At 35.8% G+C, this 17,691-nt stretch overlaps 1 protein-coding gene across 2 annotated transcripts in view; it reads left to right on the forward strand.

Moving 5' to 3' along the window:
* EFNB2 (ephrin B2) overlaps positions 1–15,322 on the forward strand; it is a 52,158-nt gene extending 36,836 nt beyond the window's left edge. Inside the window, exons 3-5 of one of the 2 annotated variants that reach the window (XM_058185471.1) lie at positions 8,249–8,341; positions 9,149–9,262; positions 11,688–15,322. In XM_058185471.1, coding sequence (XP_058041454.1) covers positions 8,249–8,341; positions 9,149–9,262; positions 11,688–12,070 — 590 coding nt within the window. In that variant the 3' untranslated portion in view covers positions 12,071–15,322. The remainder of the gene's footprint in view (positions 1–8,248; positions 8,342–9,148; positions 9,263–11,687) is intronic. The other variant, XM_058185472.1, reaches the window with a different exon arrangement.
* Positions 15,323–17,691: the final 2,369 nt, after the last annotated feature.

The raw sequence follows: 17,691 nt of genomic DNA on the forward strand, positions 1-17,691 counted from the left end.
GTGCTTAGATCACCACAGACAGCTGCTTATGTGCAATTTCTAGCTGCTACTATAACAAGCACCTTGATTTGTGGTTTTTCTGCCAGTGTAAGTCTGGGTGTTTTTGAAATTGTCTTGTAAAATTAGATAGCATATGTATAAGAAGTAATTACTTGATGCTTTACTAAAGTAGGCATTTAATGAAAGTGGAAGCAACCAACATTGGCTCCAGCCTACATACCCAATCATACAGCAAACACATTTTAAAAAAGATTTCTTTTAAAGACTTTGCATTTCAAAACTGATAAATTCATAATAGACAATTAGTTTTATATTGTAAAGTATTCTTATTGTTGTTATGGAAGATGAAATAATTTTACTTGTTTTGCTTAAGTTTTTTAAGACTTGTATTTGAAGAAAATCATCTAAAAACTCAACAATATGAATTTCTGAAATATAACTTCAATATATATGTTATATTTTTGAAAGAGCTTCTTCATATTACTTTTTAATCCCTAAGAGAGCTGTGAATTTTAGCCACGAAAGCCAGCTAGGTGACTTTGGGCCAGTCACTCACTCACTCTTAACTTAACTCTCCTCATAGGGTTGTTGATGTGAGGAAAATAGGAGGAAGGTGTACTGGATATATTTGCCGCCTTGAGTTATTTAGAAAAATAATAAAGGTGGCTTGCAAATAAATACATAAATAAAATATATAAAATAGGACAGTAAACAGAATACATTCTGCTTGGTCACCCAGAAGAAATTTTTTTACCTTGTTCCAGTCTCTGATCTCTTCACTTTTATTTATCATAGTTTATCACTGTTTAAGAAATCATATCACCTTCTATGGAGCTTAAAGATGCATATGAAGCATTTTTACATTCCTTCCTATTTTTATGTGTTCATGTAGAATAGTGTCATTCCATTTTTGTTTTGTGCAACAGAATATCCTGAAGTATCAGCTGTAAAAATTTCTCCAATTTGATGTTCTCTAAGGTGTTGGATTTCAGTTAATGCGGTTGAAGCCCAAAAAACCTAGAGAGCCAGAAGAAGGCTTCTGAAACACTTCCACTTTCAAAAATTATATATTTTTTTACCAGCCCTTCTTAGTCAACCTGTATTTTCTATTTTAATTAGAAAATCAACAATAACTGCAGAACATTATTGGCAATAATAGTAGTAGTATATATCTTGGATAAATTCTAGAATGCTCCAGAGATTGAACAAGTATATAAAAAATAATATATTTATTTTGGAACTTTGTCTTTACTGGTGAGAAATTAAAATGGATTCGATCTGGATTTGATCTGCCATTCCAGATCTGTCCCTGATATACTGGTTGGCATACTGGTTGGACTGAGGAGAGTTTTACTTTAAAAGGTTTGAAGAATGCAATGTCTCATTGTTACACAGTGATTTCTACATCTGTTCTCAGTTAACTGGGAAAAAAGGACCATAATCTACAGTATCAGTCTGTCTTATTTCCCTAGCCATTTCTTGCCCTGGTAAACCTAATTGGTTTAAACAAACGCCAAACCTTCTAGTTTCTTTTTCATTAACTGTAATAAGGGTGAAGGAAAAGGGAGTGGGAGACTCAAGAGACAGCGGCCTTTTCACATCTTTTCTAAAGCAGGGAGCTCGGTTCTTCTCAGGTTGAGAAGTGCACTTGTCCCTTTTAGTAATATGCTTAGGACCACATTAAGGAAAAACTGTGAGAACAAAATTCCTCTACATGTACATTTCATTAAAAAATAAATATTGTTAAAGCAATAACTCTCCAGTGCTGTATTGAATGATGTTTATGATGACAAAAAGATGTCTTTTAATAATTTTCCCCACAATTTTGTTGTGACTGTGAGGATTTTGAAGATTACAGGTAGCTCTGGAAGTACAAGTTGTACACCTTTTTAAAAAAATTGTTGTCTAACATGATACCTGAATGTCTTCAGTGCTAGTGTTCCAGAATTTAGCAACGAAAAGTGACTTCATAGAAACTAGACATAAATGAAATATTTTTGACTGCCCCTAACCACTGTGAAAACTTGATGATATGTTGAGTTTGCTTCTCTATGCAGAAAGAAGTTTCAAAATTTAATTCCCTTTAGAAGACCAATTATAACATTTAGCAATGTGTGATGCTCTATATTTACAAACTCACAGACTAAGTATAGGAGGAGATGCACCTAAATCCTTCATCAAATAACCAGATAACTACTCCTTTAGTAAATTTCTGCAGAGACAATCAGTCTCTGAAGATGCTGTCAGCCTTCTTCTTGACTTTCTCTCTTATTTGGTGTCTGACATCTTTTCATACATAGATCTATGTATGTTTTTAATTGGTTTGAGATGGCAGATGAATATGATGGATGAAAGCCTGGTGTCTCTAGCTGCTGAAAACAATCACCTAATTTCTGTAACAAAAAAAAAATGAAATTAACAGTTTTGAGTGATGAAGTTAGTCTCTGCATTACATACAATTCCATTAAACACTTCCTGTGACTTCTACTTCCATTAACTTTTCCCAGCAGTATAGCAATACAATAAAAATGGAAGTTCCATTCCCATATTTTATAATAGAAAATGTACTGAGCTAGCTGGAAATGTTTAAAGCTGCATTTTTATATACCTGTTTTATCTTCCAAAATATAGCAATTACTATTTTTGAATATTTTATATTTCTTCCATTTATTTTTATTATATGTAGTTCCTTCCAAAATTATTCACAAGGTAGTATGAATCGAATGCATCTTATTTACTGTTAATTAAATTATTGGTTGAATTGCAGTCCAAAGGGGATTATATTAAACTGCTTAAAAATGGGAATGCATTTGAAATGGACGCTAGCATCCAATTGGTAAATGATTCTTACCATCTGCAGTTTCATTGCAATCATATTTGCTTTGCTTTAAAAAAAAACGCACCCTGTTTGGAATTAAGAATCAGTTTTGATTTTGTGTGTTTTGTATGTCTTGCCTTTGCTTTTAATCTCTTTGTGAATGAAAGGCTGCTTCTAGGCACAAATCCAGAAGCTTAATTCTCCATCTGATTAGAGCAATGTTACTAACTAGATAGGCTGAAAGCAGCCAAGACTTAGGCAGTGGCTTAGTCTTCTAGGGAGGCAGTGTAATAACAGTCAAATGAAGATGTATTAAAATGTAATATTATTTCCAATCCAAAGGGACTGTATAATAAAATAATACCACAGACATTCTTTGTATATATCCCTCTATGTTTTCCGTTTTTCATTTGGACTGAGATACATCTCTATAAATAAGGATTTCACAGATTTCTGAAGATATATAACAAATCAAATTTGATTGAAAGACTCCCTGTCGTTTTAATATAAAATTGCCTCCTAAAGATCAAAATGTAGATATTCTAAGTAAATCTAGGATAATGGTTAAAGCATCAAGCCACAAACTATGAATTTTAGTCCCTCCTTAGGCCAGTTGTGACCGTGGGTCAGATGTTCACTCTCAGCCCTAGAAAGAAGAAGGCAATGACAAATTTCTTTCGAAATTTTGCCAAGAAACTAAAAGGGCTTATCCACCCCAATCCAGGCCATTGCCAGGACTGAATACTGAATCAAAGATGTGCACGCGCACACATGCACAAAATCTAGGAAGCATTTTTATATTGATTAAAGTTTGAAAAGGGCATTTTGCAAAACATAGTGGGCTTGACTAAAACATTATTCCTGAAAGCATTAAAGTAGCTAGGTTCTTCGAAAGCTTTGTCTCCGCTATCCATGTGCCCAATCACTTTGTTTCACTGTAGAGGTGGTATTCATCAGGTTGTGACCAGTTCTGGACAACCGGTAGCAGAAATTCTGAGTTGTTCGGAGAATCAGTAAATGCCACCTCTGACTGGTCCTTTCCTCATCTATTCTTTGCCTCCCGAGTCCCAGTTGATCGGGAGGAAATGGGAATTTTGCAGTAACCTTCCTCTGGAGTGGGGAGGGAATGGAGATTTTACAGTATCCCTCCCCTGCCACGCCCACCAAGCCACGCCACACCCACCAAGCCATGCCCACAGAACAGGTGGTAAAAAAATTTGAATCCCATCACTGTTTCACTGGCAATACCAGCAGAACTGTTATTTGTGTATGTTAAGACTGGCAGGAAAGCAGTGTGTGCATTTGTAGAAATGAATACTTGTGGGAAGGCTCTTCAAAGGTGTAATGCTAAAGCTTCCTAAGGATGTGTTGTGTTGATTTGAACAGACATGCTTTAATACACTGTCCTATTCTTTCAGACATATCCTTTTTATTGCTGTAGCCATGCTTTTTTTTTAAAAAAACCCAATCCTTTAAATTTATGAAATGAGTGGGATCATATAAATAATATCTCTGTGATGGAATCACAACTTTACATTTGAATAGACCAACATAGCTTTAGACACACTGTGCATCTATAGCAGAAATATATGGTTGATCTTTTGCCAGTTTATACATTTTCTAACATTACTAATTTATTTCTCTCTCAAATATGAAAAAAATACTTTTTGCTTTATATCATACTAATAATAAAATAGTAATTTCTAGGTTGTATTCTATATGCTAAAATATCCTAGAAAATATTAAGCTCTCTCACTTTGTTGAACACATGCTATGTAGTGCTAGGTAAAATAATAGAAAACCTGCATTTAAAAATGCAGAAATCAATGTGTATAAACATTTATATAGAGGCATTCAAAATATGCTCCCAGTTTTTATGTTTTTCTGCATAGCACGTTTCGCTGAAATACAGATAATATTCTTTTTAAAAAATGGGAGCAGCATATCTAAACTCTTGTGTTGTGGTTTTAAGCAGTGGTAGGATTCAACCAGTTCCCACCACTTCGGGAGAACCGGTTGTTAACTTTCTGAACAGATTGGCAAACTGGTTGTTGGAAGAAATCATTAGGGGAGAGAACCGGTTGTTAAATTACTTGAATTCCACCACTGGTTTTAAGTTTGGTTATCAAAAACCTTACTGCTGAGCTGTAAATTGCAAATGTTTTTGGACATAACAGAAAAATAAATTTAGCTAATGTAGCAACCTAAGAGTTTTTTTTTTAATTTGCAAGCATGCACAACTGTTTGATTTCCTAGCAAGTTGCTAGTAGTTAGCCACCTATTATTTTTATTATGGCACACTTTTGCTGTGTTCCGATTACATGGCCCTCAACAATCCATTACATCACTTGTATGGTAGATGATGGTCACACTTTGAATATAGATAGTGTCTAGTGGGTACTGTCAGGAGCATGGAGGAAATGAAGGTCTTGTATGGTTTTCCTGGCTCATTTCTCTCTTCAGCCTTCAAGACAGGAACTAAAGATGAAAAGAACAATCAATCAAGGTTACCACATTGACTTGTAGTTGCACTGGAGCTGAGGCTTAGTTTGTGTTTTTGGATCTTTACATGTATTTGAAATATACTTAAAGGAAGCGTAAAAGCTGAGGAATATAATAGCTTGGTGAGAGCTTGTGTGTTCTAATATGCAAATGTTCTAACAGAATTAACTAAACATCAGCATTCTTTTGTTGTAAACATGTCACATGCATACATGAATGCACACACATACACAGAATACATTAGACAGTGCAGGAAGTGCAGGAAGCTACTCATTTGGTTATTCAGTCATCTAAAAATTGACTCTGAAAGAAGCCACTAGCTCCCACAGTAAAGAATTCTGATACTTTTTATTGCAAAATCATTTACCAAATATTCATAACTCCTTCAGACTACACTAAATTATATATGTAACATGAGCATTTTTGCAAAACCATCTTCAAGCCAAGGCAGGATCAGTTCCTTAAGGTAAGCAATGACATAATATTATATATTTCTTTGGCAACACTAGTTTTCAAGGGTTTGGTTTTATTTTATTTTGAGAATAAAACTCTGGATTTTTTACATGATTAGAGTGGTATCTAGTTAAGATAACAAACCATGCCTTTTCTTTTTGAAAATCAGCATGACACTGGCTATACTCTTACATTTTAATCAGAGAAAAGGTAGGTTTAAAAAAAGTGAATTCATGCATCTTGGCATTAAGAAGAACAAGTCACAGTTTATTAACTATGCTGTCTACTAGAGTTTAATTTTATTATTTCTGTAAACCGTATGGGCACAAAGACAAAAACCAAAAGGTCATAAAAACAGAGCAAAAGATGCATTTGATTTATGTCCAAAACTGGTTCTTAGTATTGATTTTCTTTTCTCTGGGGGAAGAAAAAGATCTCAGCAAAAGAAAACTATACATCTCCATTATTTTCTAGCAGTGCAAATGTAACACATCAAATCTGTTTTCTCCTGAATTACTCACTTTAAAAATGTACAGCAGAAGTTAGAGAATGAAGAGGTGAAATTTTGTTAGTCTCTTAACACCAAAAGACAAAATGGGCTTCAGAATCCAGAAAAATAGGAGAAGGAGCTGCAAGAAAGGGAAGTTCATGTAGGGAGGAATTATGTTACACCCACAAGGAGGGAGAAGTAGAACAAAAGCAAGAAGTAGATCAAAGGCAGAGAAAAAGTTCATAGTTTTTGCAGCTAGTGAGAAGATTAGAGAAAGAAAAATATCAACATGGGGCTGGGAAGACCTAGTGAAAGACTCTGGGCATATGAAGGAAACAGGAAATATATATAAGGTACATTTTAAGAAAAGAAATCCCCCAGGAAAAATGTGGGATAACTAAAAGACCTAAAGAAAAAGACGACTTATGGGGCCCTATCTAAATTAGATGAAAGGGAGATTCTGCTTAGTGCCAGAAGTCTCATTTAATTACTTTTTCTCCATGGGAAACCCAACAAGTATTTTCATGGCCTTCCCTTATTCCTTTTCTTTCATATTTTGAGTAAGTGGCCAGATGTAGCATATGTGCTATGAAAGGCTGAAGAGCCTCTCTTTCGCTCTCTCTTTCTGTGTATGTGTAGGGACGATTCCTTTAGAAATGAAGATCAGCCATTTGGCACCGATGCAATAAATTAGCAATTTTGGTTTCGTAAATCAAGACAGACAATCTGCAAGACTATTTCTGAATGATTTCTGTAGTAAACATTGCGGATTAGAGTGGTAACCTGCCAATTCCATCCTGCCCCTCGTGGTCTTCTAATCAATAACATGGCAGGAATTTTAACCTATTCTATTCAGTTTTCTGAGGGACACATTACTTGTGTTTGGCTCTCAATTGATCTGCATAATCAGTATTTCAGAGCATGCTTTTGAAGCTGTGTGAAGAGAGCAGTAAGCTGAAAGAATACAATTGCTGCAGTGAGACTTTAGCCAAGCAATATGATTCCATTTTAAAGAAGAAAGTGTCTCTCTTCATTTAGGGTTGCTAGATCACTAGATAAGTGTAGATAAAGGATTAATTAAGGTAAAGTAGCTAAGGAATTAGGAATGTGGTGAAATGATTATTTGAATTATTATATATATTTATATATTCCATATATATATATATATATATATATGGAATATATATTTATATATTCCATATATATATGTATATATATATATATATATATATATATACATACACGAAACGTCGCCAAGACACTTCTAATTTTACGCGGGAGAAAACCCAAATAATATATGTATGTATGTATGTATGAATGTATATTTATTTCCTCCCATTTCCCCCCAGATAAGACATCCCCTGATAATAAGCCCAATCAGGCTTTTGAGCTCTGATGCCTTTTTACTGTTTCTCAAGTAAACGGAGGCAGTCTTACCTGCCTCATTGAAGATACAAAGCTAAATAGATGTTAGACTTCAATTCATATCATATTTCACCTTATTAGTATATAAAGGCAAATGCTGGAAAGTATAAATGAACTATTACAAACTGTAAAACAAAGATATTCACAATTTTTCGCAATCTAAAAATACTGGATGTTTTTCATCTGTGGAATTTCAGTCCAATAAAAAAAATTAAAAACTAAACTTCCTTGTTCTGCTGAACTTGGCAGACTTCTTTCTGAACTAACTCATTTTTTCAAGGGAGTGGAGGTGGGTGTGGAGAGCAAACACTGGCATAATAAGTCAGTTGACAGCTATGGAAAAAGGCACCTGGATGAATTAGAAACTAAAAACACAGCCTGTATTGGATGTTTGTTTGTTCTCTCTTAATTGCCAGTATTTCCCAGCTTTTTCTGGATAAACCTGAACAGAAGTAAATTTGGACAAGTGACATCTGTTTTCAACTACTCTTTTGTGTGTGTATCAGTACCTGTTAGTATCCTGAAAACTTTCATTTGATTGTTTTTCTTTTTCCAATCAGCAACATCCAATGGATCCCTTGAAGGCTTGGATAACCAGGAGGGAGGTGTATGCCAGACAAAAGCCATGAAGATCCTTATGAAAGTTGAACAAGGTAGTGGTGGTGATTATTATTATTATTATTATTATTATTATTATTATTATTATTATTATTATTATTATTATTATTATTATTATTATTATTATTATTATTATTAAATTGTAAACAGCTCTCACTTCCCAATTCAATGGCCCTGTCTTTGCAAAGTGGGTGAAACTGTCTTATATTCTGAAGCAAAATTCTATTTTCTGCAGCTAAGTTACTGACATTTTATAGGAAGAGTTAATTCACTAAGATCTTTTCATTGAACAGCTTTTCTTAGAAGGATAAGTTATCCTTGAATAGTATGTGCTCCAGTTATTCTTGCTTGTAGACTATATATTAAAGTACAGTTTCACAGCTGAAAATTGTTTTAAAAGGAGAGGGAGCTAATGTTTTCATAGCTTTGCTTGTAACAAAACCTCATTAAAAATGAGGGTTTTGTTCATGGTCTTTTTCTCATCTACAGATAACCTATTGTACAGGGAAAGAATGGATTTTTCTTCCTAATTAGGGGTTGATTTAGTAGTCAATCAATTTGCTTGGCTGTGCTGAAATGTCATTTGCAAAGGCTTTCTTGCCAATTTCAGGAACCCCCTTCATTTTTGCTGATAGCTTCACAATCTGAATCTCTAAAATATATAGCTTTTTTTGTTTTTTTTAAAAAACTTGCTTTAAAGAGGAAAAATAGATTCTCATATCTCCTTGTAGTCCTAAATAAAGGACCTTCTGTTCAAAGCCATTCATGCCTCATGAAAATTAATAACCAGCTTAGAAAGCACATTATTATTAGTTTGTAGTGAATCATTTGTGTTCTTTCAGTTCCCAATTCTGGTGGGTCCCCAAATAATGCTGATCCAACTAAACACCCGGAACAGGAAGCTGGTACCAACGGGAAAAGCTCCACAACAAGTCCCTTTGTAAAGGATCATGCAGGTAAACAGGAGAACATCTAGATCCTGAAGGAGGGTCTGTTATGGGCTTATCTAAATGCAATCCTATGGAGACTGGGGTGGGGGAGAGATTACCTATGGTAGAGAAGCTACCACTTCCTAAACTCCTTAGAACTTGCAGCAGCTACAACAAGAGTGACAGAATGGCTTTTTTCCTTTTTTCCTCTTCTTAAAAACATGCTTCCTCCCCACTGATTCTGTTGGAAAGAAGTTGTCTATGTCTCTTCCAAGACTGGCATAACCCTGTCTCTCACACATACAAATTCTGAGTATGTTGAGGAATGAAAATGCTTAGCTTCAGAGCTTCCCTTATATCATCCTGGTATGTTCCTTTGTCCTTATCACCTGCATGGCCATGGAGCTTTGACTGCTGATCAAGGGACAATCTATGCATCACATTTTTCCATCTGTTCATGGAAAAGTCTCCTGGGAACATCAGATTGCACCTCAAAAGCATTAATCAAACCAAACAAATTCAATATATAACAGCCAATGTTAAAAAAGAATATACCAATCCAAAAGAGTTTCTGCAAAAATGTATTCTCTCGCTTTCCTGTTTGGTTTCATATAAATTTGGTTTCGTACATAGTTGCTATTGATCTTTAGGAACAGATCTTGCTCTAAAACATTTTGCAATTGTTAGAAATGGATCGTATTAAAAGAAAAAAATAAGGAAAACATTGGTTGCAGTCCAGGACATCATTAAACCCTCTTATTTGGTATGCTTTTTAAATTTATATTTTTATATTTAATCAATTATGGATTGCCATCATTGTGTCCTGGCAGCATTTCTGAAAGTTTCATTTCCTGACCTGATGAAACTGCCAGCCTGCTGTTACTTGGAGAAACTAGCAATAGAGATATTGTCCTGATTTCAGCTTCCCATGCAAACATATAGTTGCTGTACAAAGGTTGTCCCTACTGATATCAACAGCTTGCTCTTCTGCTAGAGCAACTAACCACTGCTACATTCATGAAGTTTGCATGATAGTGACTCTGTGTTGCGATTTCCCATGTCCTGAAACTGATAAACAAGGTTCAAAAGCCCCCCCCCTCCTCTGTATTGGCATGCCATGGTGGCTGGCATTTTTGCTTGGTTAATTATGTTACTGGCCACCACTTTAACATCAGCTTCTTCTCTTTACTTCACTTGAACAAGAAAGAATACACTGGAGAAAGTTAGCAGAAGGAACAGCAAACTGAGATTACTGTTCAATCGTAGATACTAGTTTATTTTAAAATTCCCATTAGGTGTTCATGACTTCTTTTCAAATTTATTTGCCCTCATACTTATAGACCTTTTAGTCGGCAATTAGTAAACATCAATACTTTTATATACTAGAAATACAATGTGCAGTGGCTTTTAACCTAAATTTAACATCACAGCAATATTTCCATTTAAATCAAGCATTCAGTTGCAGCTAAATTAGCACTGATTTTTTCAGTGAGAGAGCATTTGATTTAATTAAAAAAAACTTAAATATCCTTGCAATAAGGACTGCTGCTCGTATTATGCCTGCTTCTGATGTCACAGTTTTACTGTTTGAATTCTATAAGGAGCAAGTCCCTTGCTACTAAGTATGACCAACACACTGGAACCTTCTGGAGTGGTGGTGTTCGTTTGTTTTTTTAATTTGGCAACTTTTGAGGTGTGTGGACTTCAGGTCCCATAATTATCCAGCCAGCATGGCCTGGGGAATTCTGTGAGCTGAAGTCCACACATCTTAAAGTTGCCAAGTTTAAAAAATACTACATTAGAAGGGTCATGGGCCATGATGCCCCACTACAAAATGTGATTCTCTGTGTACCACTTGAATAACATTGGGTTTGGAAAGCTATTAAAAGTCAGTTCCAAGACTTGGGTTTGACTAGAGTCCCAACATTGATAAGCTATCAGTTTCTGCAGTCAGTATTAGAAGTGTTACATTGAAGCCTATAGATACCTATTCCACTCATCAATGTTTTCATTTTGTTTTAAATTCTGGGCTACATAATAAAGATGCATACGCAGACAGGAAAAGGCACATAGTTGTATAGTTTAATACAAATTGATGTTTGTAAAAGATAGTGACAGATGAGTCTTGAGAATTCCTGTTTCCCTATTTTATTCTGTTAGCTACCTTAAGCTGGCCAATGTCTGGGGAGACATAACATGCATCAAAGGCTGTTTTATCAGTGCTGTCCTTCTAGGCTGATGGGTGAAGAGAGATACAAAGTGTAATTTGGGAGCAACATGATAGGAGAGCAACAGTCAGAATGTTTCTGTAATGCGAATGGTTGCATCTAGCTACTCAGGTTTTCAGAAGACAATTAAATATGGCTACAAAGTGGTGATGGACAGTGATTGTTTTGAACTTAGATTTCTCCCTTCTCTTTCTCTCTTTCTCTCCCTCCAATCTTATTCCTAGGTCCCAACTCAGATGGGAGCAAAGCTGGACATTCCAGTATCCTTGGTTCAGAGGTGGCCTTATTTGCAGGGATAGCTTCAGGGTCCATCATATTCCTCCTCATCATCATCACACTGGTGGTTCTTTTGTTGAAGTATCGAAGGAGACACAGGAAGCATTCGCCTCAGCACACAACAACTTTGTCACTTAGTACATTAGCAACCCCAAAACGCAGTGGGAACAACAACGGGTCTGAACCCAGTGACATTATCATCCCTCTGAGGACTGCAGATAGTGTTTTTTGCCCTCACTATGAGAAAGTCAGTGGTGACTATGGACATCCTGTGTACATAGTTCAAGAGATGCCCCCTCAAAGCCCAGCAAACATTTATTACAAGGTCTGATGAACACTCAGTGTGGTACCTGTTTTGAAACTCTCTCTCTGTCTGGTCAAATGCTATCCATGACACAGAGGTTGGGGATTGTGATGAGCCACTGTGTGGGTTCCTGGACCAGATGCAGAGGAGGGAACAGCAAGCTCCACCCTATTACAGAGAGCTGCTTTGAGGTGGCAGCTTTCGAGTCTGTAGAATTCCTGTCTTGGTGAACAAGCATTTACTTGGAAGCTGGAAGAAGTTACATAGAAGATTCCCATAGCAATTGCTGTTTGTTCATCACCTTCTAAGCCATGTGCTGTAGGCATTCAGGCACGTACAAACCCCCCCAGGGAAGATGGAGCAACTCACAGATACTAATGGTTTTAGGCATTCTAGGAAGAGAGTCTTAAGTCATCAAGCTTGAAATGCAGCCCTGTGACTTTGTGTGTGCTTCTCTTGGTGCTCATGGATTTGTCTTACAGACCTCTGCTTTTAAGTAAGATTTAAACTTTTTTGTTTGTTTTAGTCAGTCCCTGTGGCATTTTACTTCAACCGAACGGCATTCTGTCATCCTTCATATGAAAATTTATGCACTCCATATCATGCATTGCTTTTGGAAAAGTGATTTTTCTAAAAAAATATTTTTTACCATCCCATATTCCACCTATTTGTGAAAGCAGCCTTACTTGAATGGATAATGCTTTGGGAGAGACTTTGGGCTTGCTGAAAGGAGACTCTTCCAGCCAAAAGCTAGCTTGTCGGCCGAATCCATAATAGAAGTGACGTGTGGCAGAAGAGAGAGGGAAGGGCTGAAAGAATTGCTACTGTCTCTGGAATATCAACTAGACAAAGCTAGACAATTTAAATAGCACAGCACTTTGATATCCGGAGTTCAATGAAGAGTGTTAACACACAGCAATAGTAGCAGCTGATTAGGGTCTGTACTTGAAGGATGCCAAGGTTTTCTCAAATAGTAACTTGCAGGAGGAAATACTTCTCCCACAAATTAGTGCAAGTAAATTAATGTGCCTGAAAGACAAGACAATAGAAGGCTGCTGGTGATATAGTAGGGCACGACTGCTGTGGTACTTTACCAGCAATAAGATGTACAGCTTTGAACTAGCTGTAGCAAAATCTTGGTCTGCTTCAAATGATTTTTTTAAGCAGACACAGCTGCTATTACTTATCATATTTTATCTAATCATAGGGAGAAAGAAAACAGCAACATCTGACATAGACAAATCATAAGCTTAATGGTCAAGAGGGCTATAATTCCATCATTTAAAACAAAGCATTCACATCTATATAAAAATTGGTCAGGATTGTATTTTTCCTTCAATCAAGCCTTTTGACATTCTGATTTCTGGCAGTGCATTTTGAGTTAGTCTTGCACTGCATTCGTGGGATTTTTCTCTTTCTGAAATAAAGCACATATGGTAAACCACCACATAAAGATGCAACACATTTGGCTACAAGAAGGGGAGGTATAATGTGACTTATTTATAAGTGTATAGAACCCAAGGGACGTATGGTAGCAGATTTTGTTCAGATTACTAATATATCTATATATTGAAATTGCACAGAATCCTTACAGAAGATGTGAAATTCCTCTGTGACAATGAAATCATTTTGGCTACTTCTAGGGGAAAATAGATCTTTAACTCCAAAAAGAACAATAGTGAGAAGAAATGTAAAAATAACCAAGCCCTCTTACCTGTTTTACATAACCAATAGACTAGGAAACAAAGCCCCTGAATCATGAGAGATAAGTGTATAACTACACAATGTATTTTAACAAGATATTCTGATATGGCTTTTCTTTTTTTTTCTTTTTTTTGTGCTGTGTTTTCCCGCCTTGCCTTATGAGATGGAGTATTTTTTGAGCTGGATACCAATAGGAAAGTTTACTATAAAGTTCCTGCTTTGAAGCATAGTTGTTGTTCTCCTTCAACCTCTGCACCCTGGGGGACATAAATCTACTTTTTTTATGTGCTATGCAAAATAGATGTCTTATCACATAATCCTGTTACCATAGCAACACTTCACTTTCTGGACTCAAAAGAAGTTGTAGCTACAGCATTTTAAGGTTCTCAACTTTCACAGAGCACATGCAAAAGAAAAAAGAAAAAAAAGAAAGAAAGAAAAAACAAAAACCACCACACCACACTACACCACATAGTCCTGTCATAGAAATGATTACTTTTGGTATTTCCTGAACCTGAAAATGACGTTGGTGCACGAAGGGAGAGATGGAGGGGAGAGGAAAGCAAGAAGTAGCATGGTTCTGTGGGAGGTTACTATGGTAACTAGCTGCAGCACAGAAGCAGTCCTTTCCTAAAGCTTTTCTCTCTATGAACCCATCCATGCAAGGTTTTTCTTGTAAGTCCTTAGGATTTGGAGGGGAAGTGGAAAAATAGATGGGGTAGTTTTAAAAAACAAAACCTGAAAGAGGTTGTTTAGCCAGTTAGTTCCCTTCTTATAATGTACTAAACATGGGGAGGGGAGATATTGAATAAATCTATAAAGAAGAGCAACCTGCAACCCAGGAAAAAGGGGGGGTTGGGAGAAAGGAGCCCCATGTACCTGTGTTGTGTCTTGTGCAGAATAATGACAATCTTGCCAACTGTTCCTTGAGGTTGGTGTTTGGTTCAGCTTTGAAAAGTTACTGTAAATGCCTTGCTTGTGTTAGCCCTAACTTTTTGAAAATTTACATCATCCTGTTTTAAGAGTGAAGATGCTGTAAATAAGTTGAGATTGACTGTATATGGATTTGGGGTGTAACAGTAGCCTTATTCACCTTTTTAAATAAAGATTCAATTAAAAATACACATGGAATCAAGAATAAACATCTTTTCTTAACCAGACTGTGTATATAAAGGAACACTGGTTTTTTATAAAGTCTAAGCAAGATGTTTTGTATAAAATCTGACTTTTGCTATGTATTTAGCTACAGCTTGTTTAAAGGCCGTGTCATTCCCCTTTGCACAGTATCCAGGATAAAGAGATAAGATTTAAAAAGGTTGCCAAATTGCTGCATATTTGTGCTGTAACTGTGTACCATGAATATTTATTTAAAAATTCCTTTGTCCAGTTTGTAAGTAACACAGTATTATGCTTGAGTTATAAATATTTTTTTCTTTTTTTTTAAAAAAAAAACCTAGACTGTCTTAGTTTTGAAATCTGCTTTGTTCTATGTTGCAGTTAGCCCCTTTGAGAAATTGAAATCTATGAAAATTCACATTCCACATCTGTTTCAAACTGAATTTGTTCTTTAAAAAAAATAAAATATTTTTTTCCTATGGAAATAATGGATTCAATAGCTTTTTATGGAGGGTGGGTAATGTTCTTCCAAACTTTCTCTTTCTTTTCCAAGTTAAAATTTTAAGGTAATATTGAGGGGTGTGAAGAATTCTCCAAGATTCTTTTCTGCCTGAGAAAAGTTTTGCTTTCATTCACCCAAGAATGTCAAGTGTGGCTTGTTAAGAACTTGAAAGAGCCAAGTTCCTACTTGCATATGCATTATATATAAATCTAGAAACCTAATCTTAATACTAAAATTGTTTGTGAGCAAATAAGTGATTCATGATATCCTTTATGGGTTATATACAGGAACTGAGCAAATAAATTTTACTTAGATTTAGAATAATCACTAATCGGCCTGCATTAAAATGAAATTCCGTTGCATATAGCTCTCAAAGGCTCTCCACCTCTAATATACACTACATAAGCATGACTAAATAAATATATAAATACATACATACCACGGGTGAAATGTAAAATTTGTTACTACTGGTTCTATGGGTGTGGCTTGGTGGGGAGGGTAATGTGACTGGGTGGGCGTGGCCAACTTTTTTTTTAACTTTTAAAAGCATTTTTTCTACAACCTCTTCGGCTGAAGAGGGTTTTTTTACTTTTAAAAGCATTTTCTTGCTGAAGAAAAAATGCTTTTAAAAGTAAAAAAAAAAACACCTGATGATCATGTGGCTCAGCTGAGGGGGGGGGGTGCAGAGATTTTTGCTACTGATTTTCCGAATCACCTGCTGCCATCACTACTGGATCAGGCAATCCGGTCCGAACTGGGAGCATTTCACCCCTGATACATACATACAAAATTATGCATATACCCACATATATGACACGGAGAAACAGGACAGTTTAGTTTGGATGTATATGTCCAGGACCAAACACTCAGAGCTAAAGAAAAATCAAACACCTTTCCAAATTTCCAAAAGAGTATCGTCTCAATTACTCAGTTTTTGGTATTACTTCAATTGTGGAGCAGGAAAAAGAGAAAATGTGTTTGCCCCATCCCAAAGTATGATGCTGCAGATCTTATCCCTGAGCAATCACATTTTTTGCCTGCCCTACATTGAAATTATTTGAAGACTGGAATCTAGATTCAATCTCATATTTGTAATGCAGGAGCCATTACAAAATAGTAAAATTTAGAAAGCTGGAATATCTCTTGAAGACAATCATAAGGATACTGGGATAAAAAATATAGTGTGGTAGTGGTCCTTGGTGTTCTTTGAGCTTCATTGTTTTCATTAAGACATTTTGTTACCCAAACTAGGTAACATTATCTTGTTACCTAGTCATTATCATTGTTAGCTAGTTTGGATAATGAAATATCTGCAAAAAAAAATTCAAGCTCAAGAGACCACCAAAGAGCCCTCATTTCAACCCTGAGGTACAAAATTTTTCGTTTATAAATGCAGTGTATTTTATCTGTCTTCCTGCAAGATTTTTAATGTTAGCCTCTGCAAATGAAGAAGCATTGAGTTCATATTTGCATTTTAGTACAGATTGTCTTCACTATCTACAACCATTCATTTACTAAATGTTGGAAGTTGCAACAGCACTGAAAAAAAGAGACAACTGATCCTCACACTTATGACCATCGCAGTAATCCCACAGTCACGTGATAAAAATTTGGGCCCTTGGCACTATATTTACAATGGTTGCAGTGTCCCAGGGTCATCTAATTGCTATTTACAACCACCTTAGTCAGCTTCTAACAAGCAAATTCAGTGGGGGAACTGATTCACTTAACAACCGCAGTAATTTGCTTCACATTCATGGCAAAAAAAGTTATAAAATTGGGCACGACTCACTTAACAAGTGTATTGCTTAGCAATGGAAATGCTGGTTCCAGTTGTCATAAGTTCAGGACTACTTACATACTGATGTTGTAATTTTTGATGGGCAATAAATTTGCTATTCTCCGGTCGTGTCTCTGATACAATGAACAGTAAAATTAATGCAAAACAAGACTTGTAACCCCTTAAACACATTATTCATTCCATCAGATTTCCCACACACAAATGCATAATTTTTGCTTGAAAGAAAGCAAGAGAGGGGAGAGAATGACGAAAGAGCCACAAAAATTCTTGCATTCAGACTATGAATGTATATTATGAGATAAGAAGAATTGCATGAAATCTTTTAATAATTTCTGATGCCACTATTTCATCTTGAAACCAGTCTTTGTGTTCATCTTCTCAATTATTCTTGGGGTCAACACAGAATGTTTTGAAGGCGTGAAATGTATTGTCACTAGTTTTCAATATGGCCATTTATGCTTATAGATTTTGCCCATTTATTTTTTATTATTGCTAAATTGCCCAGACGTTGAATAATGGTAGCAT

Source organism: Ahaetulla prasina, chromosome 5 (genome assembly GCF_028640845.1).
Source record: "Ahaetulla prasina isolate Xishuangbanna chromosome 5, ASM2864084v1, whole genome shotgun sequence".
Taxonomy (NCBI): domain Eukaryota; kingdom Metazoa; phylum Chordata; class Lepidosauria; order Squamata; family Colubridae; genus Ahaetulla; species Ahaetulla prasina.